This window comes from Pseudophryne corroboree, chromosome 9 (genome assembly GCF_028390025.1).
Source record: "Pseudophryne corroboree isolate aPseCor3 chromosome 9, aPseCor3.hap2, whole genome shotgun sequence".
In the NCBI taxonomy this organism is placed as follows: Eukaryota; Metazoa; Chordata; class Amphibia; order Anura; family Myobatrachidae; genus Pseudophryne; species Pseudophryne corroboree.
The window spans coordinates 158,372,804-158,398,309 of NC_086452.1; the positions used below are offsets into that span (position 1 = coordinate 158,372,804).

Below are 25,506 nucleotides of genomic sequence, written 5' to 3' on the forward strand. Positions count from 1 at the left end.
CACATCTGATATGTCGTCAAACCTTTTATGTAAGGAGTTGACACTTTCACATAATTCCTTCCACAAGTCCATCCACTCAGGTGTCGGCCCCGCAGGGGGTGACATCACATTTATCGGCACTTGCTCCGCCTCCACATAAGCCTCCTCATCAAACATGTCGACACAGCCGTACCGACACACCGCACACACACAGGGAATGCTCTGACTGAGGACAGGACCCCACAAAGCCCTTTGGGGAGACAGAGAGAGAGTATGCCAGCACACACCAACAGCGCTATATAACACAGGGATTAACACTATAACTGAGTGATTTTTCCCAATAGCTGCTTGTATACACAATATTGCGCCTAAATTTAGTGCCCCCCCTCTCTTTTTTACCCTATGTAGTCTGGAAACTGCAGGGGAGAGCCTGGGAGCGATCCTTCCAGCGGAGCTGTGAGGGAAAATGGCGCCAGTGTGCTGAGGGAGATAGCCCTGCCCCTTTTCCGGCGGACTTCTCCCGCTTTTTTCTATGTATATCTGGCAGGGGTATTTTACACATATATAGTCTCTATGACTATATTATGTGTTTTTTTGCCAGCCAAGGTACTTAATATTGCAGCCCAGGGCGCCGGCGCCCCCCCCCCCCCCCCCCCGCAGCGCCCTGCACCCATCAGTGACCGGAGTGTGAGGTGTGCATGGGAAGCAATGGCGCACAGCTGCAGTGCTGTGCGCTACCTTGTTTGAAGACCGAAGTCTTCTGCCGCCGATTTCCAGGACTCTTCTTGCTTCTGGCTCTGTAAGGGGGACGGCGGCGCGGCTCCGGGAACGGACGATCGAGGTTGGGCCCTGTGTTCGATCCCTCTGGAGCTAATGGTGTCCAGTAGCCTTAGAAGCCCAAGCTAGCTGCAAGCAGGTAGGTTTGCTTCTCTCCCCTTAGTCCCTCGTAGCAGTGAGTCTGTTGCCAGCAGATCTCACTGAAAATAAAAAACCTAAAATAAACTCTCTTTTTCTAGGAGCTCAGGAGAGCCCCTAGTGTGCATCCAGCTCAGCCGGGCACAAAATTCTAACTGAGGTCTGGAGGAGGGTCATAGAGGGAGGAGCCAGTGCACACCAGGTAGTCCTAAAGCTTTCTTTAGTTGTGCCCAGTCTCCTGCGGAACCGCTATTCCCCATGGTCCTTACGGAGTCCCAGCATCCACTTAGGACGTCAGAGAAAGTAACAAACCCATGTTAGCGTGTGAAGATGGCTGGAAAACTTAGCGGGAGGGAGAGGATGTGATTACTAGCGCATTTCAAGGGATATTCAGGTTAAACCGGGTACAAGGAAACAGAGTCTTGATGAGTTAGAGAGAGTAAACATACATGTGTCTCAAATGGGACAATGGTCTGCCCTACAGATGCAAGAACAGGACAGTATCTCCAAAATTCAGAGGGAGGAGAAGCCTATAAGGAAGAGAACGGACAGATGGAGCCCTGTCAAACTAAACTACCCAGCTTACTTCTAAATACAGACCAATTTTTAAAATAGGTCGGGTGAAGTCCTGGAGGAAAATCTGTGTTGTTAATTATGAAAGTAAAAAGGTGACAGAGCTGTGGAGATACTTCAAGATTCCCTCAATGCCCTCCACCACTGAAGGGTGGGTTGAAAGCTGGATTTTGTGGAGCCTGACTGTAGATGGGATGGGGCTAGCAGAACAACTGTTCAATATAAACTCATTGTTTAGTGTTGTTGTTTTTTTTTTTTTTTTTTAACTTGAAGCCCGAGGTGCGTGGCTTCATCAGCCAGTGTCTGTGCCAAACGTGCTGGGGGCGTAGGTTCTTGGACCCTCTCCAAAAGGAGAAGGGCCCCATTACTCCCCTACCCCTCAGAGCCAAAAGGCCTACTGAGGGCAAAAAGGGACTGTGGGTCCCCCCTTGCCGAAGCGCAGAGGGACCCTCGAGTATCCCCAAGGTTGGCCAAAGCTTCCCCCTGGGGATCGAAACAGCCTCTGGCCCTCCCCAAAAGGAGAGGGCCTTGGCAACTAGGGGAGAGGGTGGCCCAGAAGGGTCTCACCTAAATCCCGAACAAAAAACCGTGACGTGACTTACATAAATAACATAAATTAGTAAGTAAACATAAATAAGTGCTGTGTAGTGCAACAGTGCAAAACACGTGTATAAATAAATAAATAAATACGCCCCAGCCAGAAGGCCGGGGAAGGGGGTGTAAAAAATTATCCCTGCCCTAGCCGAAAGGCCAGGGCAAAGGAAAAAAGTGCAGCAGAAGTTGGGGAAGTAAAAGTGCAAAGTGCCGTACTAGTGCAAAGGTGGGCAGACATCACCAGTGCATATTCGGGCACCACTGGCTCTTCCTGCACCAGGGGCACACATCACCTCAGGCTTCAGGCTGATCCCGGACTCTCAGCCAGACCAAGCTTCATACCCACTCTATGCCGGGGTCAACCCCCAGTACGAGAGCAGATACTAGAACAGGCCGTTCACGCTCCACGTAAGGGGTCCTGTTTCAACCCCTAAGAAGGCAACTGATACTAAGCCCAGTTTTTCTGCACTCTCGACCAGAGGCATTGCCACACCCCGGCATGGTACTCCACAAGGTGTTTCTCCATTCCACACTAGGAACCTCTCACGCTCCTAGTGTAAGAACAGGTACTCCACCAAGCGTTTCCCTCGAGCAGGTATTTCACTTGATCTTAGCCAAAAGGCCGAGAAGCGATTGTTATTCTGCTTCATCCACTCCATTACCTTATTGAGCTGCCTGGTAATAGTTCCATAAGGGAGTTGAATATACCTTTCATGACTGCACCTAAAGAAATTCTAATTACATTTAAAGAAAGGCATCCGACCCAAGTCACAATGCTTAGTATAACAGATGGTACAATAATTCATATATAATCGATGATATTGTGATTACACATAAATGCCCTTATTTGCAATAGTAACATGCATATTGTGTGAACATCCGATGTATAGGGAAAATAAACACAAGATAAAATAAAATATGGTATTGCCGTGTGATGAATATCCTAAAGAAAAGTCTTGTGAGAAAAGGAGTATCTTTGTTCCAGATATATAAGAGTCAGTCTTTATCTGCAGGGATTTCCTTTCCCCTCAGTGTGAGTCTAAACAGTGTGCCCAGAGGCGGTTCTTTGTCAATAATTGATCGTAGGTGGAGGTCGTGTTCTGGGAGGACGGCGTCCCGGCCTGCCAGGTGCAACTTACCCTAACGATGTGATGTTTAGTTCTCTTTGTTCACTCTCTGGTGAGTGATGATGTGGCCGCTTGCGCTGTTTCCGCTGTATCCGTCCCCGGTGGTGCTCCTCAGCAGACAGAGCTGGAAGCCTTCCTGGCTCTGCTGCTAGGCTGCCGGGTCCCGCCGGAAGCCACACTGGACAACCGGAAGTTGCATTGCCGCAACGCTCCGCTTCTTCCTATGCCCTGTGCGGTCTCAACGGCCGCTCCACTCGCCGGCCGGCGAGGAGTCTTGTGGATGTAGTTTGCGGAAGCGGAGCGAGCCACCGAGCCTGAAGCGTGGCGAGCAAAGCGAGCCCGCTAGGGTACTTTTCGGGTACCCTGTTCGGCCGTAGCTCCTCCCCCGGTGATGTATCTCCTCCCCCAGGTACGTCAGAAGGTCCCTTCTCCCACTCCGATATAGAATCAACCGAAAGGAAATCCCTGCAGATAAAGACTGACTCTTATATATCTGGAACAAAGATACTCCTTTTCTCACAAGACTTTTCTTTAGGATATTCATCACACGGCAATACCATATTTTATTTCATATTGTGTTTATTTTCCCTATACATCGGATGTTCACACAATATGCATGTTACTATTACAAATAAGGGCATTTATGTGTAATCACAATATCATCGATGATTATATATGAATTATTGTACCATCTGTTATACTAAGCATTGTGACTTATAAAGGTATTTACAGATCATAGAGATACATCATTTCTCACATACAAACACCAAATAGAGGGTGAGCGCAGGTATCCAAAACCTGTACAATAACACTAGCCCAGGGGTTGGATTGAAACCATGTAGAACTCTTTAGATTTTCAGAATAAAACTGGTATATTGGGGAAAAATAAGAACTGTGAAGGAGTCTTCCACTTTGAAACCAAAATTTTCAGAGACCACTTCTGGGAGTATTACTGAAAGTACTGTAGGTACCACTGGCAAATGTGACGTTACCAATTATGAATCAGAACAGTACAACACAGATTTCTTCCTAAGAACACAGTGCCACAGGGTATGCATTTCGCCAGGCCATGCAACGAGCATGCTTAGCATACTGTACATCCTACTACACGACAAGCAAGACGCATACAGACCGCTATTTATGTAGAATGGCTTACCTGGGCTCTTTCTGGGAGACTTTCGTGCTTTACCCGTGTTCCCCCTCTCCGCCATGGCTGCCACAGAAGGTGTTGAAAGTTGAATTGACTATGAGTTTCGGATTATGCGTCTGAGAGTCCAGCTCTGCGTTCCAGGACTCGGACCAAAAAGATTTCTGCGTTCCAAGCCTTGTATAGGCTATCTTTATCGTGAGAGATCGAAGCTTCATAAATTCGTTCTGTGTTCCAAGCCTCGGAGTGGATTGGTAAACTCTACGTTGTAAGCATCTGATAGGTTAGCTCTGCGTTCCAAATCTCGGATTCAAGCCTTTGGTAGGCTAGTTCTGTGTGCCAATCCTCCGGAAGGCTGTTTCTGCGTTCCATACCCTGGATAGGCTAGTTCTGCGTTCCAAGCCTCACAGATGAGCTCAACGGCTCCTCCTTTAGTCTGTATGTACATGGCATAAGTGGAGAATGATAACGAGCGAGTAAGCTGCTGTATAGTAGGACATCTCATAGACATCTACATCAGGTAGCTGAGTGGTGTATGTTGTACAGCCTGATAGGAAGGGACCCAGGCTGCTGCTGCTGCTGCTGCTGCATGAGAGGCAGACCTGTCATTTCTTGGAAGTGTCAAGCTGTCTCTTCTTCAATGGGAAAGGTAAACACTGCTCTTTCTTGTAGCTGTTACTTTTCATTTTAAAATAGTTTCTACAAGTGGTATTTACTAATAATCATGTCATCGCAACATGTAATAATCATGTCATCGCAACATGTAATAATTATGTTATCGCAACATGTAATAATCATGTCATCACAACATGTAAAACACATGTTTAGTCTAAATATATTATAGCATAAACCAGGCATAACGTCAGTACGTTTTTCAGAGCGGCAAAAACATGTTCACTTAAGCTACATCTGTTAAGACCACAGTCCTTGGAAAATTGAAAATGTAGGGTCTATTTACTAAGCCTTGGATAGAGATAAAGTACCAGCCTATCAGCTCCTAACTGCCATGTTACAGGCTGTGTTTGAAAAATGACAGGAGCTGGTTTATCTGGTACTTTGGGGTCTATTTACTAAGCATTGGATGGAGATAAAGTGGATGGAGATAAAGTACCAGTCAACTCCTGTTATTTTTAAAACCCTGCCTCTGACATGGCAGTTAGGAGCTGATTTGTTGGTACTTTATCTCCATCTAAGGCTTAGTAAAAAGACCCCTTTACCTCTCTCTCCACTTTATCTCTCTCCAGTGCTCCATAAATGGACCTCTTTATCACTGTATGTTGGTCTGTATACCCCCATAGGCAAATGCAGGGAGGGGTTTCTGGTTGCCCGGAAACCCCCCTCTTATTGGCCAGAGGCTCAAATGATAACAATAGCATATAATACAATTACTAGAGCTGCCGTCACAAAATGCAGTTTAAGGGACAGAGTAGAGCTGCTGCACAAGGGAGCACAGGCGCCAAAATGGCGCTGCAGTGATATAGGGGAGAGGTGCGGCCGCGGGCCAAACGGGGGAAGGGGAGGGACGGGGGCAGGTATGCCCGTCCTCCCTTTCACACCTATGGGAGCAGGGCAGCCAGTAGGCTAGCAGGGGGAAGGAAAGAGCCAGGAGGGGGTAAAAAGGCTGAGGCAGAGGGGGAAAGCTGCATTCCATGCCAGAGCTGGAAGAAGCGGTGCGCAAGGCAGGTGGAGGAGGGGAGCCAGCTGAGGTTGCAGATTCACCGTCGGCGAGGTGCCGCACGTCAGGCTCCAGCTGTCGGCGGCGGGCCGTCGGCTGCCCACCAGGCCAGAGTGATCTGTGGGGGCTGGCTCCATAGCGGGGGCTTTGCTGAGGGCCTACGGCGTAGGTATATGGCACGCCCCGTCATAAATCAATGATGGGCATTGATAGGGTTGTGTCCCTTGCCAACCGTTCTCTGTCCCTACCCTGCAAAATGTAAAATGTAAATTAAGGTAATGTTTAATAAAACGGTGGCCAATGATTCAATCCCAGATCTTGTCTCCGAGTATGATTTCAGTATAGGAGATATTGGGGTTGGTTTAGCAGGGACGCAGCAGGCCACCCTCTCTCCCTTATGCCCAGTGGTAGCAGCTTCTTCTACCAAGGTTGCTGAGTGCTCAGTCAGTGCACTGGGCCAGAGAGCAGCTGTCAGGAAGAAGAAACAGGCACTTTACAATGAGTCTCAGTCAGTGCACTGGGCCAGAGAGCAGCTGTCAGGAAGAAGAAACAGGCACTTTACAATGAGTCTCAGTCAGTGCACTGGGCCAGAGAGCAGCTGTCAGGAAGAAGAAACAGGCACTTTACAATGAGTCTCAGTCAGTGCACTGGGCCAGAGAGCAGCTGTCAGGAAGAAGAAACAGGCACTTTACAATGAGTCTCAGTCAGTGCACTGGGCCAGAGAGCAGCTGTCAGGAAGAAGAAACAGGCACTTTACAATGAGTCTCAGTCAGTGCACTGGGCCAGAGAGCAGCTGTCAGGAAGAAGAAACAGGCACTTTACAATGAGTCTCAGTCAGTGCACTGGGCCAGAGAGCAGCTGTCAGGAAGAAGAAACAGGCACTTTACAATGAGTCTCAGTCAGTGCACTGGGCCAGAGAGCAGCTGTCAGGAAGAAGAAACAGGCACTTTACAATGAGTCTCAGTCAGTGCACTGGGCCAGAGAGCAGCTGTCAGGAAGAAGAAACAGGCACTTTACAATGAGTCTCAGTCAGTGCACTGGGCCAGAGAGCAGCTGTCAGGAAGAAGAAACAGGCACTTTACAATGAGTCTCAGTCAGTGCACTGGGCCAGAGAGCAGCTGTCAGGAAGAAGAAACAGGCACTTTACAATGAGTCGTTACTATAGATAGACCATACACTATCTAATGTTTAAAAGACTAATTTGAAGATACAGTATATCTTCTACTCCACCCTCAGACTCCCACACTTGCTCCAATGTTCTGCAGAGCTGGAGATTGTGGATTGCATTTGGAAAACCCTCTCTAGAAATCCTGCGTTTGCCACTGATTCCAGCAGAATTCTTTGGGAATAACCAACATACTGTATTGTTTCATCCAGTCACAAATATGTTGTGCTCTGCACAAGGGAAAGGTGGTTAGAATACAAATGTAACCACTAGATTCAGTGCACAGCAAGAGAAATAGCGCTGATTCCCATATATAGCAGGTGCAAACAGAGGCAGTCCAGCAGACTGCCCCCGATGCACTTCTATTAATCTTGGAGATACTATACTGGATAGTGACTCGCACTGCAACCCCTTCCCTCTCTGTATTCCGTGTAAATGAGTTTTGGACTTTTTGTTTTTTAATTACATAAAAGACCCGCTCCTAAAACCTCAACTATGCAGAAATCTGTATTGGTCCCATTGCTGGCCAGCGGCAACAAAAAAAACTTGGTCAAATAAGACGGAGCATAACGTTTTTTGTGATGATTTGTCCCATGTCTGTGCATTACACATTTGGAAAGCCACAGTAAATTAGCCTGTATAATTGTACATACAGGTCTATTCTAAAATAAAAATGAAAACATGAAATGTCCTACCCAGTTTCCCTCACATATCCGCTTGCCCACCATCTGCCTTTCTGCTTGTCAACACCTTTTCCCTTGCAATTAACTCTGATTCATGCTATGAATACAAGGTGACAGTGTCTAGGTCGACCACTATTGGTCGACAGGGTCTCTAGGTCGACATGTTCAAGGTTGACAGGTCAAAAGGTTGACATGAGTTTAAATTTTCTTCTTTTTTTTTACTTTTTCATACTTAACGATCCACGTGGAGTACGATTGGGAATAGTAACCTGTGCCGAGCGTCGCGGTAGCGGCGTAAGGCACCTTGCCTAAAGCATGGAAAGCGAAGCGAGCCATGCGCAGGAACACGGTGCACTAATTGGGGTTCCCGGTCACTGTACAGAGAAAACGACACCCAAAATACATAAAAAACTCATGTCAACCTTTTGACCTGTCAACCTAGACCCTGTCGACCTAGCATCCCTGTCGCCCTAGTTACTGTCAACCCTCCATACCACACCCGAAATCAAAAACCTTGAAAAATGAATGTCTGTTTTTGCTCTTTTACACAGGTTAAAGCTGTTCCATTTTGTCTCCTTCTCTAGGCAGAAATGGTTACACCGTACATGTGATCTGTACAGAAGAGTACACAAACCGGGGAGAAAGTAGGGATTTATGTTGTGCTTGTTTGATTTTCATGTTCTTGGTTGTTGAACTTCTATATATGACCCTACTGTAAAATGGGTAACATTTTCTACTTATGTTTTCACTGTTAAATTATAAAAAAGATGGATTACCACATAGGGGTATATTCAGTTAGGGTCGGATCCATTCCGACATGCATTTGTCGGAATGGATCCGACAACCCCTATTCAATCTCATCTCAAAGTCGAATTGAGATGAGGGACCCAGAGGAGGAGGGGGGGGGGGGGTTTGGCCGCGGGGAGACCAGCAGGACAGTCGCTGGCAGACGGAGGAGATCAGCGCTGCAGGAGGATGTCACACAGCCGCCAGACCTCACGGCAATGTCCACTCGGCTCCAGCAAGTGTGACCTCACTTGCTGGAGCCGGGTGGACGCTGACGTGAGCGGCTGTGAGACATCCTGCTGCTGTGCTGTAGCATTGATCTCCCCTGTATGCCCGCGGATGTCCCCCGTCTCCCTGCGGCTCTCCCCCCTCTCCTCCTCTGGGTCCCACATCTCAGTCCGACATTTTTTTATGTCGGACTGAGATGGTCGGAAACGGGGCCAAATCCTGTCGAATTTGGCCCTGTTTCACTCAAAAGTACGTGAATCGGCAGCTATACCGCCGATTCACGTACTATTTGACAAGTTGAATTCCACGACTTGTCGAATAAAAACTGCTGGGACTGAATAGGTCGACAGACGGCAGTTTTCGACACCAATTGAATATACCCCTTAGCCACAAAATGTCATTCACCTGCTACCCCCCTGAACCCCGGGTGCAGATCTAGGCACACATCTTGCCCGAGTCTCCTCACAAGGGCTCTTGAGAGGGAATGTAGCAGATCAGTAAAAAAAAAAAAAAAAAAAAAAAGGATGTTCATAAAAGCTGGGTTTAAACAGAGTATACACATTTGTACCATAGGCTATAGTGATCCTTTAAAATAAAACACACAAAAAAATAGATTTTTTTAATTCAATTGTCGATTCCTAGATTGCTATACAAATCTCCGTAAGAAATAAAAATTTTCTCCGAGTTGATCTGGGAATTGGGGTGGGGACTAACAGGAAAGGGAAACAGTTAATCCATCTTTAAAAGGGATATATTATCTGGATATACCTTTGCGCTAAAGTCTACATTTTGTTGTCGGAACAGCATTTCTCTATGGTGGGTCTACAGTTTATAGCTAAGAGAGTGTACTATACTCATTGGAAGAATAGATCAAGATATATCACCAAGATGTGCAAGTTCTTGTACAGCGGCAGAAGACCTGTTTATGCGCATTGATCCAACTGATGGCACTAAAGAGTGGAGAAGTTACCTGCAGCAACCTACAGCTACTATCTAGTATTTATCAAGTACATTCTATAAAATTATAGGTAGCTGCTGATTAGTTGCTATGGGCAACTTCTCCACTTATCCACACTTTGGAAGACTTGATACATTTCCCCCAAAGTGAAAAAAATCTTAACTTGTTTTATTTTTTTAATCGTATTGTTTTGCAGCCTGCAGTTCTAGTGTGCCTAGGCCTAGTCCCTATGTATAAGCCATGTCCTGCTCTGCTGTTTCCCATATGTTGCCCTGGTGCGGTTCATTAGGTCGACAGTCACTAGGTCGACTACTATTGATCGACAGTGACTAGGTTGACACCTGAAATATGTCAACACGGTATTAGGTCGACATGGAAAAAGGTTAACATGAGTTTTTTTCTTTTTTTTTTGCTGTCGTTCTCTTCGGAAAGTGACCGGGAACCCCAATTAGTGCACCGTGTCCCCTCGCATGGCGCGCGTTCGTCAAGCTTACTATTCCCAATCGTAGTCCACGTGGATCATAACGTATGAAAAATAATTTTTTGGGTGAAAAACGTATGTCGACCTTTTCATATGTCGACCTACTGACCATGTCAACATAAAGCATGTCGACCAATAGTGGTCGACCTAATGACTGTCAACCTAAGCGTGGTTGACCTAAAGACCGGATACCATGTTGCACACAGAGGGGTATATTTACTGAGGTGCAGATTTATAGTAACATAGTGAAGATGTTGCCCATAGCAATCAATCAGATTCTAGCTATTATCTTCTAGAAGGTGCTAGACAAAAGAAAAGTAAAATCTGGTTGCTATGGGCAACATCTCAACTTCTGTAAACCCGCACCTTAGTAAATATACCCCATAGTTTGAAGGAAAACTATTGGCTGTAGAATTTGGTATATGCAACCTTTCAACAAAAAAAAAAAAAAAAAAAAAAAAAAAGAGTGTAGTGTGTTTGTAATATGTTTTTTTATAGAATGGTAAAAAAAATGCCCCCTTTTGCTCACCGTTGTCAGTGGTCCTGTGTACAGTATATTTTCTTTAAGTTGTTATCTGATCCATCTCCCTTATTTTGTCTTGCTACTAAACAGATCACCTTGGTGGACTTGGTACTGACTTCTTCTGACTACAATGGCGGCAGCAGCAGATCTTCAAGTCTTAATTCAAAAATTTGTAAGTTGTACTTACTTCTTCTGATGTGTTTACAACCATATAGTTATATATGGCATTTTACGTATTTATTTAAAATGAAGAGGACTGTCCAGGGAGTAAGCCGGAATAGAGAGCACACCCAGCTGCACTCACCGGGTCAGATTCCTGCACACCACTGATCTCTCCTCCTGTGCGAAGTGAAGGAGCTAATCTGTGAGGGAGATAGGATGATAACAGTGACTATTTTGTGTGCTTAGTATGTGAATACATGGTTCTCCAGGAACTACAGTGCCTTGCTAAAGTATTCACCCCCCTTTGCATTTTTCATGTTTTGTTACCTCACAACCTGGAATTAAAATGTATTGTTTGAAGGTTTGCACCATTTCATTCACAGAACATGCCTACAACTTTGAAGATGTGTTGTTGTTTTTTTTCTTATTGTGAAGCAAACAAGAAATAGGACAAATAACAGACAACTTCAGCATGCATAACTATTCACCCCCCTAAAGTCAGTACTTTGTAGAGCCACCTTTTGAGGCCATTACAGCTGCAAGTTGCTTTGGATAAGTCTCTATGAGCTTGCCATTGGGATTTTTGCCCATTCCTCAAGGCAAAACTGCTCCATCTCCTTCATGTTGGATGGTTTCCACTTGTGAACATCAATCTTCAAGTCTGACCACAGATTCTCAATTGGATTGAGATCTGGGCTTTGACTAGGCCATTCCAACACATTTAAATGTTTCCCCATAAATCACTCGAGTGTTGCTTAAGCAGTATGCTTCGGGTCATTGTCCTGCTGGAAGGTGAACCTCCGTCCCAATCTGAAATCACAGGCAGACTGAAACAGGTTTCGCTCAAGAATATCCCTGTATTTAGCACCAACCATCTTTCCCTCGACTCAAAACAGTTTCCCAGTCCCTGCTGCTGAAAAACATCCCCACAGCATGATGCTGCCACCACCATGTTTCACTGTGGGGATGGTGTTTTTGGGGTGATGGGATGTGTTGGGTTTGCGCCAGACATAGCGTTTTCCTTGGTGGCCGAAAAGTAAAATTTTAGTCTCGTCTGACCAGAGCACCTTCCTCCATACATTTGGGGAGTCGACCACATGCCTTTTAGCAAACTCAAAACGTGCCTTCTTATTTTTAACACTAATACCCCTTTCACTCCGCAATTATATTCCGGGATATTGCCGAGTTGAGCTGGGTCGAGGTGCAGCCTAAAAGCACCACTTTGAATATACCGAGTAACCCTGCATTTCAACTCGGTATAAAAGCAGTGTTAAACACGGGTTGGATCTGGGTCAAATGTGCACTCTAAATTACCAACCCGGGTTATTCAACCCTGCATTCATGTAAAAGTGCTGATTGGCTGTTTTTTTGTGTGAGTTGGTGATAGCAGCCTGAGCCCTGCTACACAGGAGAGAGCAGAGAGCTTTAAAAATTAGAGCTTTTAAGAATTAGGGGTGAGGCAGAGATTGCTAGGCAGCTTACTGTATACCTCCCAACTGCGTGCGCACCCAGAAAGGGGTGTGGCCTATGTGAAAGGGGTTCCTAACTCCCATGCCATAGGCTGTGTTTGAAAAATGACTGTTAGGAGCCGATTTGCTGGTACTTTGTCTCCATCCAAGGGTTAGTAAATAGACCCCTAAGAGAAAAGTCCAGAAGCAGAGCATTATGTCCCTCCTGCAGAGGGTCATGTTGGGAGGTATGATTTGATGGTGATGCGAGTGATCATTTGGAGATTGTTTGGAGAGCTCCTTGGTCTTCATGGTGTGATGCCTCTTGCTTAGTGGTGTTGCAGCCTCTGGGGCCTTTCAGAAAAGGTGTGTTTATACTGACAGATCATGTGACACTTAGATTGCACACAGGTGGACTTCATTTCATTAATTACGTCACTTCTGAAGGTAATTGGTTGCACCAGAACTTTTGATGGGCTTCATAGCAAAGGGGGTGAATACATATGCATATGCCAATTTTTAGATTTTTATTTATAAAAATTATTTTTTATATAATTTTTTTCTCATTTCACTTCACCAGCTTAGACTATTTTGTGCAGATCCATCACATATAATTCAGATAAAAAAATAAAATAAATTAAATTACAGGTTGTAATGTAACAAAATAGGTAAAAAGCCAAGTGGGGTAAATACTTTAGCAAGGCACTGTATTTATTAAACAAATCTAAAACTAATGTATAGCTGAAGTTGGTGGCAGGCTTTCTTTTCTCTATTTCTCTGTTATACACTGTGCGATATACAACCAGTAGCTGGTAATACAATCCTACACATATGTAAAGCATAAAGAAAATGGAAAATAAATTTGAATATTACTATATGATACAATTAATAGCCCCTCACAATTTGGTGCATCTGCCATGAACTGTATAGTTTGTAAATAGATAACGTAAGATTGGCAGCAATGTCTCATTATAAATCTGCGGCCAGTAACAGCCTCAACTAGAAACCTTGTTTAGAGACCAAAGAGTGCTGAAAGTGTAGTGACTAGAAATGCCATCTATAAGGGGTAAATGTAATAGGGTACAAGAAGCTGGAGGTGTAGGTGTTTGTGCGAGAATGCCCATATTTTGAATGCAGCAATCATGTACAAGGCAAAAACAACCTGATTTTGCCTTGTAAAGGATTGCAGCTCTAAAAATATGGGCATTCTCACACAAACTCCCGCACCTCCAGCTTTTGAGCCGCACCATATTACATTTACCTCTTTGGCTGGTATCCACTTACCGCAGCTAATGGATTCGGCCTGGGCTATCCAATTAGCCCGATACGCAGCACTTATCGGGAATTATGCTTCGGGCGCTTCAGGCATAATCTCCGATAAACAGCCACCGGGGCTGCGATATCACATGGGATTGATAATTTATCCTGGATCCCACGTGTTATCGCACAATTGCGGATCCTTTTTCGGCCAATAAAAACGGCCTACGATTGGATAGCGCGATTTTTGACAGATGGTCATTATCGCGGGTTCCGGTATGAATGGTCGACCATGTTATGGTTGACAGTCATTAGGTCGACCACTATTGGTCGACATTGACATGGTCGACATGGACACATGGTCGACACATGAAAAGTCGACACATGTAAAGGTCGACATGCGTTTTTTTGCCCTTTTTGGTGTCTCTTTTTGCGTAAAGTGACGGGGAACCCCAATTAGTGCACCGCGTCCCCTCGCATGGCTCGCTTTGCTCGCCATGCTTCGGGCAGATTACCGTTCCCAATCGTAGTCCACGTGGATCGTAAAGTATGGAAAAGTTTCACAAAAGGAAAAAAATGTGAAAAACTCATGTCGACCTTTTAATGTGTCGACCTTTTATGTGTCGACCATTTCCATGCGCCGTCCATGTCGACCATGTCAATGTCGACCAATAGTGGTCGACCTAATGACTGTCTACCATAACATGGTCGACCATCTGAACGGATACCATTATCCCGCTATCAGGCCGTTTTTATTGCCCGAAAAAGAATCGCACATAATAGGATACCGGCATTAGTGTTAAAAATAAAATGTGCAAATATATTAAATTCTACTATAAAATTATTATTGTAGTCCATTAGAAATTCCGGATGTGTATTTGTTTTCACCTAATGTTGGGATAGTGATCTTGACACCAAGAGGAAAATCAGTTAGCGGGACATCACTTCACGTGAGAAGCTTTTTACACCACCACATCCTTTGTGGGGTGCAACGTAAAATAACACAGGGGAAGATGCATTGTTTCTACTTCTTAATATTAATCTTTATTCACATTACTTAAAAAGTGTTTGGAGCGGGGGCGTGGCTACGACGGCTGAGGAGTAGGCAGCAGAACTCGGGAGCTCCCCGGCCACCAAACTCCTGCAATCGATCCTGACCCCCTCTGGTGCCTCTGCCCGGCTGGAATCTTCTCCACAAGCTGTGGACACCGGCGGGCGCCTTTTTCTGCACTCTCCGGGACCCGTGAAGCGGCGCTGACCGCTCTCCAGCACTGCGGCCTACACCTCCTCCGGATCCCCGGCCTCGATTTCGGTAGCCTGGACCGCAAGTCACCCGGAGCTCGAGCGGCGGCTGTCGCGGCCCCCGGACGCCGCGGAGGGACTGCACACAGGGGATAACTCCTCTTATACCTATCAGGCTGTGGCTTAGGGCCCGGATAGCCGACGAAAGTACAAGTACAGGTACTCCTGGGGAAGGGGAAGGGGCACGGCGGCCATCTTAGTATATGAGCTGCTGCCCGTGCCTGGACATATGGAAAGCTGTCTGTGGGATCCTCATGTGCCTGGTGACCTGTCTTTGGGAGCTGGATACATGCTCTCTCCCATTTTTCCTCTCTTGATAATTATTGGATTATAAAGGCTGCTGCCCAAGTCTGAATAGCTGATGGGCTGCCTGATAGGATTTTCATGTGCCCTGTGAACTGTTCCTGATCTCTGAGACCTTACTGCAAGCTGCTCTCATCCATTCTCAGCCTTTCAATATCTATATTTTCTATATTAACTTAACATGTTCGTGGAAGCACAATCGGCTGTTCCTGCTATGCGGCTCTCCCATTCTGTCATATAGTAGCTGCATATAGATTGGAATTGACTACACTGCTGCACTGCACTAATATCCTACAGGGTACTACACACCAATATCCTACCCTCGCCTCCCGCAATTGCTACAGGACATTTCCTCCTCAATATCCCCATCCGTATTGCTGATTTTACACAAGCCTGTAGTTTTTTATCCATTGATAACTTGGCCTAAAGACCGGGCACGGTTGTTTCCCGCCACGGATTGCATACGTCCTTGCTGCTACCGCCTTCTACCCACACGTTGATTCTGAAAACCCTGTCCTGGGGTGGGTGTGACTGCTCCTGTCCAATATGGTTAAGGGCGGCCAGAGTGCGGCCGCGGCCAAACTAGAAAGATATGCCAGGCAACCCGCTCCCAGGGTGTCATCGGCTCCTTCCCAGGGAACCTCTCCGACCCACTCAAACTCCCCCTCTGCATCTGCGGACGGTTCCCCAGAGGTGGCGGAGGCGCCGTCTATTCAACAGGTGCTGGAGGCTATAGCTGGCAGTGAACAGCGTCTCTCCGACAAGATGGAAAAGGTGCAGTGTGACCTATCCTTACTCCGACAAGATGTTCAGCGTATCCGTGAGAGAGTGGGTGAGGCGGAGACAAGGGTCTCCAACTTGGAGGATATGTGCGGCCCATTGAAGCAGTCCGTATCCACGGTGACCCAGCAAGTTTCCTCCCTCCAAACCAAGCTTTTAGACATGGAGGGACGACTGCGCAGGAACAACGTCAGATTTGTAGGCCTACCTGAAAGAGAAGAGGGCTCGCAGCCGGAGGACTTCCTCGAATCATGGCTCAAGGAGATGTATGGCGCTGAGTCCTTTACGGCCCAATTCACGGTGGAGCGTGCACATAGGATACCATCTCGGCCACTACCTCCTGGTGCCCCTCCTCGCACCTTCATCGCCAAATTCCTGCACTATAAGGACCGGGACTCAGTTCTTCGCCTAGGACGTACAAAGGGCCCGCTGGTCCGTAATGGAGTCAAGGTGTCGGCCTTCCCGGACTTTGCCGCAGACGTCCAGAAGGACAGAGCCCAGTTTATGCCCATTAAACGGCGTCTGCGAGACCTCAACATCCCGTATTCCATGCTGTTTCCTTCAAGGCTCCGAGTTGTGGCGGATGGGGAGACCAAGTTTTTTAATTCCCCCAGGGAAGCGGCACAATGGCTGGACAGATTTGCACCGGGTGCTCGACAGCTGGCTCCGGACTGATCTCCTGAGTACAGAAGCTGGGCTTAGGCTATCGGAGGGAACGATCTTAGATCGGGGAGCCCCCCTCCTTTGCATTGGTGGCTCAAGACTTTCCGTCCAAGTGGTGTTGGTTAGAGGTTTAATTGAGAATCTAGGCCTTCTTAGCACTTGGTAGTTTGGGTTGTTGGTTTGGGATATAAGTATGCCGGTGTTCTGGGGGGTGTACGGGGAGGGGAGGGGAAATTGGGAAGCTGCTAGTTGCGGCTCTCTTTGTTGCTGTTTTTGGTTTTTTTTCTTTAGTTTGTTATTTTTCTTACCTGAGTTTTTTCTGAAGCAAGGATGTTTACTAATTCAGATGCTATCGATTGTACCTCTGGGCTTATGTACGTCATGTGCTGCTGGTATCAATGATGTTGGTTCTCCGGTATATTTTGGGAAATGTCTATCCGAGAGGCACATAGAGTCTACATGGAGTCATGATTAACCTGAAACTGCTGGTATGGAATGTCCGAGGTCTGAATAACAAAATCAAACGATCTCTGGTTTTAAATATGATTAAGAAATACGACCCGGATATTGCATGCCTCAGTGAGACCCACTTAGAGGGACATAGGTTATTGTCTTTACGCCGGGCCTGGGTGGGATGGGCTTACCACGCCTCTCATTCTTCCTTTTCCAGGGGTGTCTCGGTTCTGATTAAAAAATCAGTGCAATTTGAATTATTGTCGATCAAAACTGACCCATATGGAAGATTTGTATTTATGGAATGTAAACTGAGCTCCCAGCCTTATTATATCTTAGCGGTGTATGTCCCCCCTCCCTGTTCATATGCTGTGCTGCAACAGGCTGCCTCTTTCATCGCTCCATCTCCTACCACCCCAGTGATATGCCTGGGTGACTTTAATAACATCCTAGATTTGTCCATGGATCGATGGCACTCCCCGAATGTTGCGCTGGCGAGTGGTGGCCCTACCAAGTTTGCGGATTTCTTGGATAGCTTGCAGTGGGTTGATGTGTGGAGGCTCCGTCACCCTACAGCCCGCCAGTTCTCCTGTTTTTCCAGTACTCATGGCTCCTTCTCCAGGATTGACCTGATGCTAGTGTCCCCTGCCCTTGTCCCAGGGATCATTGACATTCATTATGAGGCCCGAGGGGTCTCTGACCACTCCCCTATGTTGATGACTATTGCTGTGGGAAGTCAGAGGGGGCACTCTTATTGGAAGTTGCACCCCTCTTGGCTGACCCAGCTAGGTGACTGCAGCGACCTGGAAACTCAATGGGGGGGGGTATTTTAACGATAATGTAGGGTCAGCCCCGGGTGCGATAGTTTGGGATTCATCAAGGCTTTTTTGAGAGGTTCATATATTGGACGCATAGCGGCTCATAAACTATCCTCCAGGGAGAGAGAACGGGCCCTTGAAAGTGACACCAGGGAACTGGAGACCCAATACTTGCTAGATGGTGCCCCCGCGACGAAGGTACGCTGGCTAGTGGCTCAGTCGGCTTGGATGGCTCACCTGTCCGATAAAAACTCACGTTCCCTCCTTTTTAAGGCTACCAATATTTATATGCAGGCTGATAGGACGGGGGGACTCCTGGCCCGTCTGATACACTATGATCGGCCTGGGTCTACGATCACCCAGATGTCCGATGGGGATGGCTCCTTTGTAGACACCACGCCGGACATTGCGCAGTTATTTAGATCTTATTACTCTGGAGTTTATAGCTCACAATTGACGTGCTCTGCCCTAGACATCTCGCACTACCTGAGAGGTATTGCGATGCCCGCACTCTCCCCTGAGTCCTGTGAGCTGCTGGAGGCGCCCTTGACGCTCGAGGAGGTGACTGCGGCCATTGGTATGTCCCCTAGTGGCAAGGCTCCGGGGTGTGACGGGATTCCCTCCGAGGTTTACAAAACTCATATAGATTTCTTTGGGCCCAGACTCCATGCCCTATACTTGGATATATTCGCCAATAACGAGCTTCCCCTCTCTATGTCAGAGGCAATTATAATAGTGATTCCAAAGCCCGGTAAGGACCCTGGGTCTCCAGACTCATATAGGCCAATTTCCCTGATTCCCACCGATGCTAAGATCCTGGCAAAGATATTGGCGATACGGCTTAACGCAGTGATCACCTCCCTCGTTCACTCGGATCAGACTGGCTTTATGCCAGGCAAATCCACATCTATTAACTTGCGTAGATTATATACCATTCTCCAACTCCCACATGACTCCCCTTCTGACTCGGCTGTGGTCTCGTTAGACGCGGCCAAGGCTTTTGACAGCGTTGAGTGGGCTTATTTATGGGAGGTGATGGCTCGTATGGGCTTTGGACCCAACTTTATCAGTTGGACTAAATTACTGTATCAACATCCGAGTGCCAGGATCTTGGTGAACGGTTATGTATCCCCCCCTTTTCAGCTATCCCGTGGTACTAGACAGGGCTGCCCCCTATCCCCCGCACTATTTGCCCTGGCCATTGAGCCCCTGGCCTGTCTGATAAGATCGCACCCGGATATTGTGGGAATCGGTACGGGCTCACGTGAGGATAGAATAGCTCTTTATGCTGACGACATGCTGTTGTTCTTGCAAGATTACACCAAGTCAATGCCCACTCTGCTGCATGTGATCGAGCGCTTTGGTGATCACTCGGGTCTTAGAATTAACTGGTCTAAATCGTACATTATGCCAGTCATAGGCCCCCCCCCTACTACTCCCAAAATCCCCCTGCCACTATGTTGGACGATACAATTTAAATACCTCGGGATTCAAATAACTAACGACCCTTCTGATTTTGTCCCTCTGAACCTGGACCCAACCATGCAGTGGGTCATGGGCAAATCCAAAACTTGGTGTAAGCTTCCACTGACGGTGTCTGGCAGGGTCAATCTCATTAAAATGATTATACTGCCCAAACTATTATACATTATTCTCCAGTCCCCGGTATATATTTATCCGCTATTTTTTAGAAAATTGAATAGTGTTCTATCCTCCCTGATATGGGCTAACAAACGACCTAGGATACAGCGAAATACCCTTACCAGGCAGCGCTCTGACGGTGGCCTGGCTCTGCCTAATTTTCAGATGTATTACTACGCTGCTCAGCTGACCTATATTAGTGTGTGGGCGCAGGATTCTGGGGTTGACTCCTTACACTGTGAGTTTATTCGCTGTTACTTTCCTTACCTCTCTCCTGTGCAGGTGCTGTTGAGCGGGAGCATAGCTCGGTTTCTTCCCCCTATTATTTTTCAGGCATTAAAAATATGGCAGGCCCTGAGAGTCCTCTTAGGATACGATGGTCTGGACCCTGATACCCCCCTTTGGTACTCTGACTGGCTCCCTGAATTACATGCGCTTGAGGGGCGGGAGGTATGGGCCCCTAGATCGGTGATTTCTATCTCCCAACTTTACCTAGATGGGGTACTCAGGTCTTTTCAGCAACTGAAAGATGAGTTTGGGTTACCCAATTCCTATTTTTTCAGATATCTCCAGCTTCGTCACGCCCTCCAGTCCCAGTTCGCTGAGTCCCCCCCACGAATCCTCCCATTTCCCATCAAGACCTTTGTGGCTACTTTGGGTCGAGCTAAGATGGTCTCCTGTGCGTATGGATATTTACTTGCTAGTCTCCATGCGGACCCTCTGACACGTCTCCGTGGAAGGTGGGAGGAGGATATGGGTTTAATAACTGAGGAGGACTGGGCCCTTGCTCTGGAATACCCTGCCAAAGTAACCAAATCTCTTAGATATCAGCAGATTCAATTCTTCATCTTACACAGAACGTATATGACTCCGGCTAGGCTGGCTACTTTCGGTACGGGCGGATCTGGTCTTTGTCCTAAATGCGGGGGGGAGATGGGAACGTTTTGGCATCTAGTGTGGGATTGCCCGAGGTTGAGGGTGTTCTGGTTGGGGGTCAGGTCAATCCTGGAGAGTACGGGAGTGGATGGCGGACTGATTACCCCTCAATTCTGTATTCTGGGAATGGGATGCTCATCTTCTCTGTCTGTTTCAATGGGTCTCTATGCTGGCAGTGTATGTGCCTTGGCTAAGGTTTGCATTGCGAGGCTATGGATGGCCCCTAGAGCCCCCTTGGTTTCTGCGCTTAAGACCCTAATTAATGATACAATAATTAAGGAAAGATATGTATATATGAAACAAGGCGCATCAGCCAAATTTGAAAGGGTCTGGTCTCCATGGCTTGACTCCCCCCATGCTCACCTGGTCCCGCAACTTTAGAGGGCACTGCAATGCTAACTTACCAAATATTTACTGCTTAGTGACGTACTTGAGATGCTTGGCGGTTGAGCCCTGCAGAGTCGCCTACTTAATTGTATGACTACGGTGGTCCGAATTCAGACTACCCCTTCTCAACTTGCTTCGGGTTTTGTTTTTGTATTTTATTTTATTCTTTTCTTTTAAGTATATGTTTTTATTGGTTAGCTTAAGGGCGTTAATATAAAAATGTATGAGGATTTATATTTATGGCTGCGGATTTTGCAGACCCAAATAATCTGTACAACAGGACATTGTGTAATTCCCTCATGATCGTGATCTGATATCCCTCAACTGCGAATTTCCCTTAATATTGGGGCTCTGCCTCGAGCTGCTAGATTTATTGTTGTGGAATTGTGATGCTCTGCAATGTCTGTACCTTTTTCACCAATTTGTTGAATAAAAATTACTTTATTAAAAAAAAAAGTGTTTGGAGCAAATATCTATTATTAATACAATTGTGTACACCTGTACATGGAATTATTCAATAATTACTGTTAGTGCTATAATAGTTCAAGTTGTGAAATATTTGAGAGAATTATATTAATGGTGTTAAAGTATTATATATGCTGATAGGAAATCAGTTTCTGCTTGAACAAAATTGTCCAATTGGCTATATTAGTACAGTGAATGTAATGGGTTATACACACGGGGCGACACAATGTTGTGTGACAAGTGATGTAGGGTAGCACAGATCTCTCAGTACACTTCGCTATACACACAGCGATGTGTGCTAACTAGTGTTCTTTATGCACATGCTAGGGATCTAACTAGATCTTGCCTGCATGTGCTAAAGATCTGAGCGAGCGATGGTGACGTTCGGGACTGCGCATTGTCACCACAATGGGGTGTACACATGGAGCGATCTGGACAGATTGCTTAGAAAATAGCCAAAAATCTCCCCTGCGTGAATGCCCCAAAAAGTGGGGCCCAGTTGTTGTTCTGAAAGACTCAACAACTACTGGAAGCATGTGCACTCATATTGTAAATTGGATAAAGCTTGTGCCTGGAGCCAGAATAATCACTACTAATACATATACATGCCAAAAATATAGACCCAGAGGGGGAGCAATTGATAATGCAGGAGGAATCCTGCAAAAATGTTTTACATGCAACCTCTGTGCATAAATAGGTACGCTAGGTAGAGTAGGGTCTGGCTACCTCTTACTTTGGGAGCAGTACCGGGTGCGGTATGGTAAGCCGGCGGCCGGGCTCCCGGCGACCAGCATATCGGCGCCGGAAGCCCGACCGCCGGCTTACCAACAGCGTGGCGAGCGCAAATGAGCCCCTTGTGGGCTCGCTGCGCTTGCCACGCTGCGGGCACGGTGGCGCGCACGCCACGCTATCTATTCTCCCTCCTGGGGGGTCGTGGACCCCCACGAGGGAGAAAAACTGTCAGTATGCCGGCTGTCGGGATTCCGGCGCTGGTATACTGTGCGCCGGGATCCCGACAGTCGGCAACCTGAAGACCACCCGCAGTACCTTAGAAGTCATACATAAGGAGACAGCTGTTGTATGTGCCCTGCTTCTGCCTACCTTACCAGGGTGTGCTGGTGTTCTAATGTGCTCCTGATCTAGCTTGATACCTTACTACGTTCCTTCACGCCAGTGCCTGGTCTCCCATTCTCTCATTCTCTGTTTAATACCTTAGGCATAACAGGGGAAAAGCAGAAGTGGGTGGTTATAGATTTATTTTTAGAAGTAGAAATAATGAATCTACCCCAGTCTCTTTTCTTTCAATGTGACCCCACACAGGGGGGTAAATGTTTGAAGCAGTGATAAGAGTGAAGAAGTGAGCCAGTGGAGAAGTTGTCCATGGCAACCAATCAGCGGCTTCGTACAGTTGTACATTATGCAAATTATAAATGTTACTTCAAGGGTGATTGGTTGCCATGGGCAACTTCTCCACTGGCTCACTTCTCCACTCTTATCACTGCTTCATACATTTACCCCAGAGTCCTTTTTCTTATTCACCATATATGCACTCGGTAATGGGCAATTGTTCAGTCAGTTGGTTTTATACTGTGAATGTCTCTAGTATCACTGTTATTCTGATTTGAAGCTCTTCATATTTTATTTAGCAAAAGCTTTCAGAAGATGATTTTAAAGAAGAAGACACCAATGTGTTCTTAGTGACATGTCAGAAGTGCTTGGAAGAGGAAGAAGAGTCGGTCTTGCTGGACATAATCCAGGATGAGAAAAACCAGGTCAGACCTAATAGGATTATGTAAATCCCAACATATTGCTACCCAGGGCCGTTCCTGACCTTACTGCTGCCCAGGCAGCCAGTGTTGCCGCTGTAACCGCCTGACATTATTTAAAAAAAAAAAAAAAGCACAGCCCTTCTCCTCTAGTCATCAGTGTTACTCCTTCAGCAGACTAGGAGATGGCACACAGTGTTAGCATATAGCAAGCTCAATGTGCATGCCTCCAGTATTTGACAGCGCCCAATAACAGTAGAAGATACAAGTGATCTGGAAAGTTCTATTGAGACTCTGAAGTTGTTCCTTGCAGAATTGCACATGGTCCCTATATTTTGCTGTCACAGAGGCACATTCAGATGTGCTTGCAAAGTGGCTATTGTACTCACATTGGTCAATGTTTTCTTACTTTGCATGTGTCTGAGCCGTGAATGAATTGTGATTGTGGTCGCGCCAAGGAATTGGCTGCAAAGTAAGTGACAGGAAGACAGCATTTGGGGGTGGTCGGGTAAACACAGGCTTGTCATGGACGTTCAGATGCTGCCGTCTGGGCGTTCATAAATTATCACTTGCTACTGGAGAGCGGCTCAGTCTACGCATCTACAGAGGTACTTAGACTCTGCGGGTGACCCGATTTGCACCAATGGTACCGATGAATCAGCATTTATTCGCTGCCAGACAGAAATTTTGCGACCGCAGTGGGCGTCCCTATGCTCAGGTTAGCTTCTAACCATATAAGCATATAATCACATTTGCATATGGAAAAAGATAGCAACGTCAATCTCAAGAACAACCGCACCCTGAATGAGCCTCACAGTGCGGTCTTTTGATGCAGCTGCTGTATGAAAATAGTCAAAAGCAGCATTTTGAGTAAATTGACACATGATTGTGTGATCGCTGATGTGTCCAAACATGCAGCTTCAGATCACGTGTGTCAACATCATCCATCTCTGTAACCCTCAGATTACGCACTATGGCCTAGCTGCTAACGCTGAAGGGGCCAGGAAGTCCGAAGACGCAGACTCTGGCCTTGTCACTCCCAGAAAATGGGGGGCGACAAAGCAACCTTTTTGGAAACACTGCACAGCTACGCCTGCCCCCGAATGCCACAGCCTACAGCTTAGTGGGCACTGCACGGGTCCTGCACAGGTGCCCCACCATTGAAGATTTATGTAAACTATAGGGTTTACATATATTTCTGTATCGGGCCCTTAGTGCCTAGTCTTCTATTTACATATAAAAATGATCTAATGTGAGATGATTCGTTAAATTAGCACCCACGTGTAAGTACGTACAGTAACCAAGGCTGTCATTATTATTTTCTCATACGTCCTAGTGGATGCTGGGGACTCCAAAAGGACCATGAGGTATAGACGGGATCCGCAGGAGACATGGGCACACTATAAGACTTTGAATGGGTGTGAACTGGCTCCTCCCTCTATGCCCCTCCTCCAGACTTCAGTTAGACTCTGTACCCAGAGAGACTGGACACACACTAGGGGAGCTCTCCTGAGTTTCTCTGAAAAGACTTTATGTTAGGTTTATTATTTTTAGGGAGACCTGCTGGCTACAGGCTCCCTGCATCGTGGGAGTGAGGGGAGAGAAGCAGACCTACTTCTTCTGAGTTCAAGGGCTCTGCTTCTTAGGCTACTGGACACCATTAGCTCCAGAGGGTCTGATCACTTGATTCACCTAGCCGCGCCGTCACCCCCCTCACAAAGCCAGAAGAAAGAAGCCGGGTGAGTATTAGAAGAACAGAAGACTTCAGTGACGGCAGAAGACTTCAGTGTCTCTGAGGTACCGCGCAGCGGTCGCGCTGCGCGCCATTGCTCCCACACACAAGCGGCACTACACGGCTGCAGGGCCCGGGCAGCAATTATACCTCACATATACATCCTGGCAAAGTAGTATATAGTGCATAGGCACTGTATACAGACCCCCGCCAGTAAAAAACGGTGAAAAATTAGCGGGGCTGAAGCACGCCGAGAAGGGGGCGTGGCTTAGCCCTCACAACTCTATTCAGCGCCATTTTCTCCTCACAGAGACGCTGGCCCGCCAAAACACTGTGGAAAAACTAACAGTGTAAAACGGGGGGGGGGGGGGGGGGGGCACAGTTGCTTTGTGCACGATGAGCTCATATAAGAAGCACTATATATGTATAAATGAGTGTGTGGTTAATGAGTTGTTAAAAAGTTTCTGTGTTTTCCCTATCAGATGCTGGAATCTACCTATTATAGCGATTTAGTACACGTGAGTCGACATGTGAGTGCTCTGCCACAAACAGCTATGGG

General features: G+C 46.8%; 2 protein-coding genes across 6 annotated transcripts in view; one reads left to right on the forward strand and one right to left on the reverse strand.

Annotated features, from left to right (window-relative positions):
• Positions 1–4,564, reverse strand: part of RPAP2 (RNA polymerase II associated protein 2) — a 244,484-nt gene extending 239,920 nt beyond the window's left edge. Inside the window, exon 1 of one of the 4 annotated variants that reach the window (XM_063939890.1) lies at positions 4,345–4,561. In XM_063939890.1, the coding sequence (XP_063795960.1) occupies positions 4,345–4,399 (55 nt within the window). In that variant the 5' untranslated portion in view covers positions 4,400–4,561. Of the gene's footprint in view, positions 1–4,344 lie in introns of all 4 variants that reach the window. The other 3 variants (XM_063939888.1, XM_063939889.1, XM_063939887.1) reach the window with 3 other exon arrangements.
• A 49-nt stretch (positions 4,565–4,613) lies between these two features.
• Positions 4,614–25,506, forward strand: part of GLMN (glomulin, FKBP associated protein) — a 134,527-nt gene continuing 113,634 nt past the window's right edge. The window contains exons 1-4 of one of the 2 annotated variants that reach the window (XM_063939891.1): positions 4,614–4,984; positions 8,443–8,502; positions 10,925–11,006; positions 23,096–23,221. In XM_063939891.1, coding sequence (XP_063795961.1) covers positions 10,965–11,006; positions 23,096–23,221 — 168 coding nt within the window. In that variant the 5' untranslated portion in view covers positions 4,614–4,984; positions 8,443–8,502; positions 10,925–10,964. The remainder of the gene's footprint in view (positions 4,985–8,442; positions 8,503–10,924; positions 11,007–23,095; positions 23,222–25,506) is intronic. The other variant, XM_063939892.1, reaches the window with a different exon arrangement.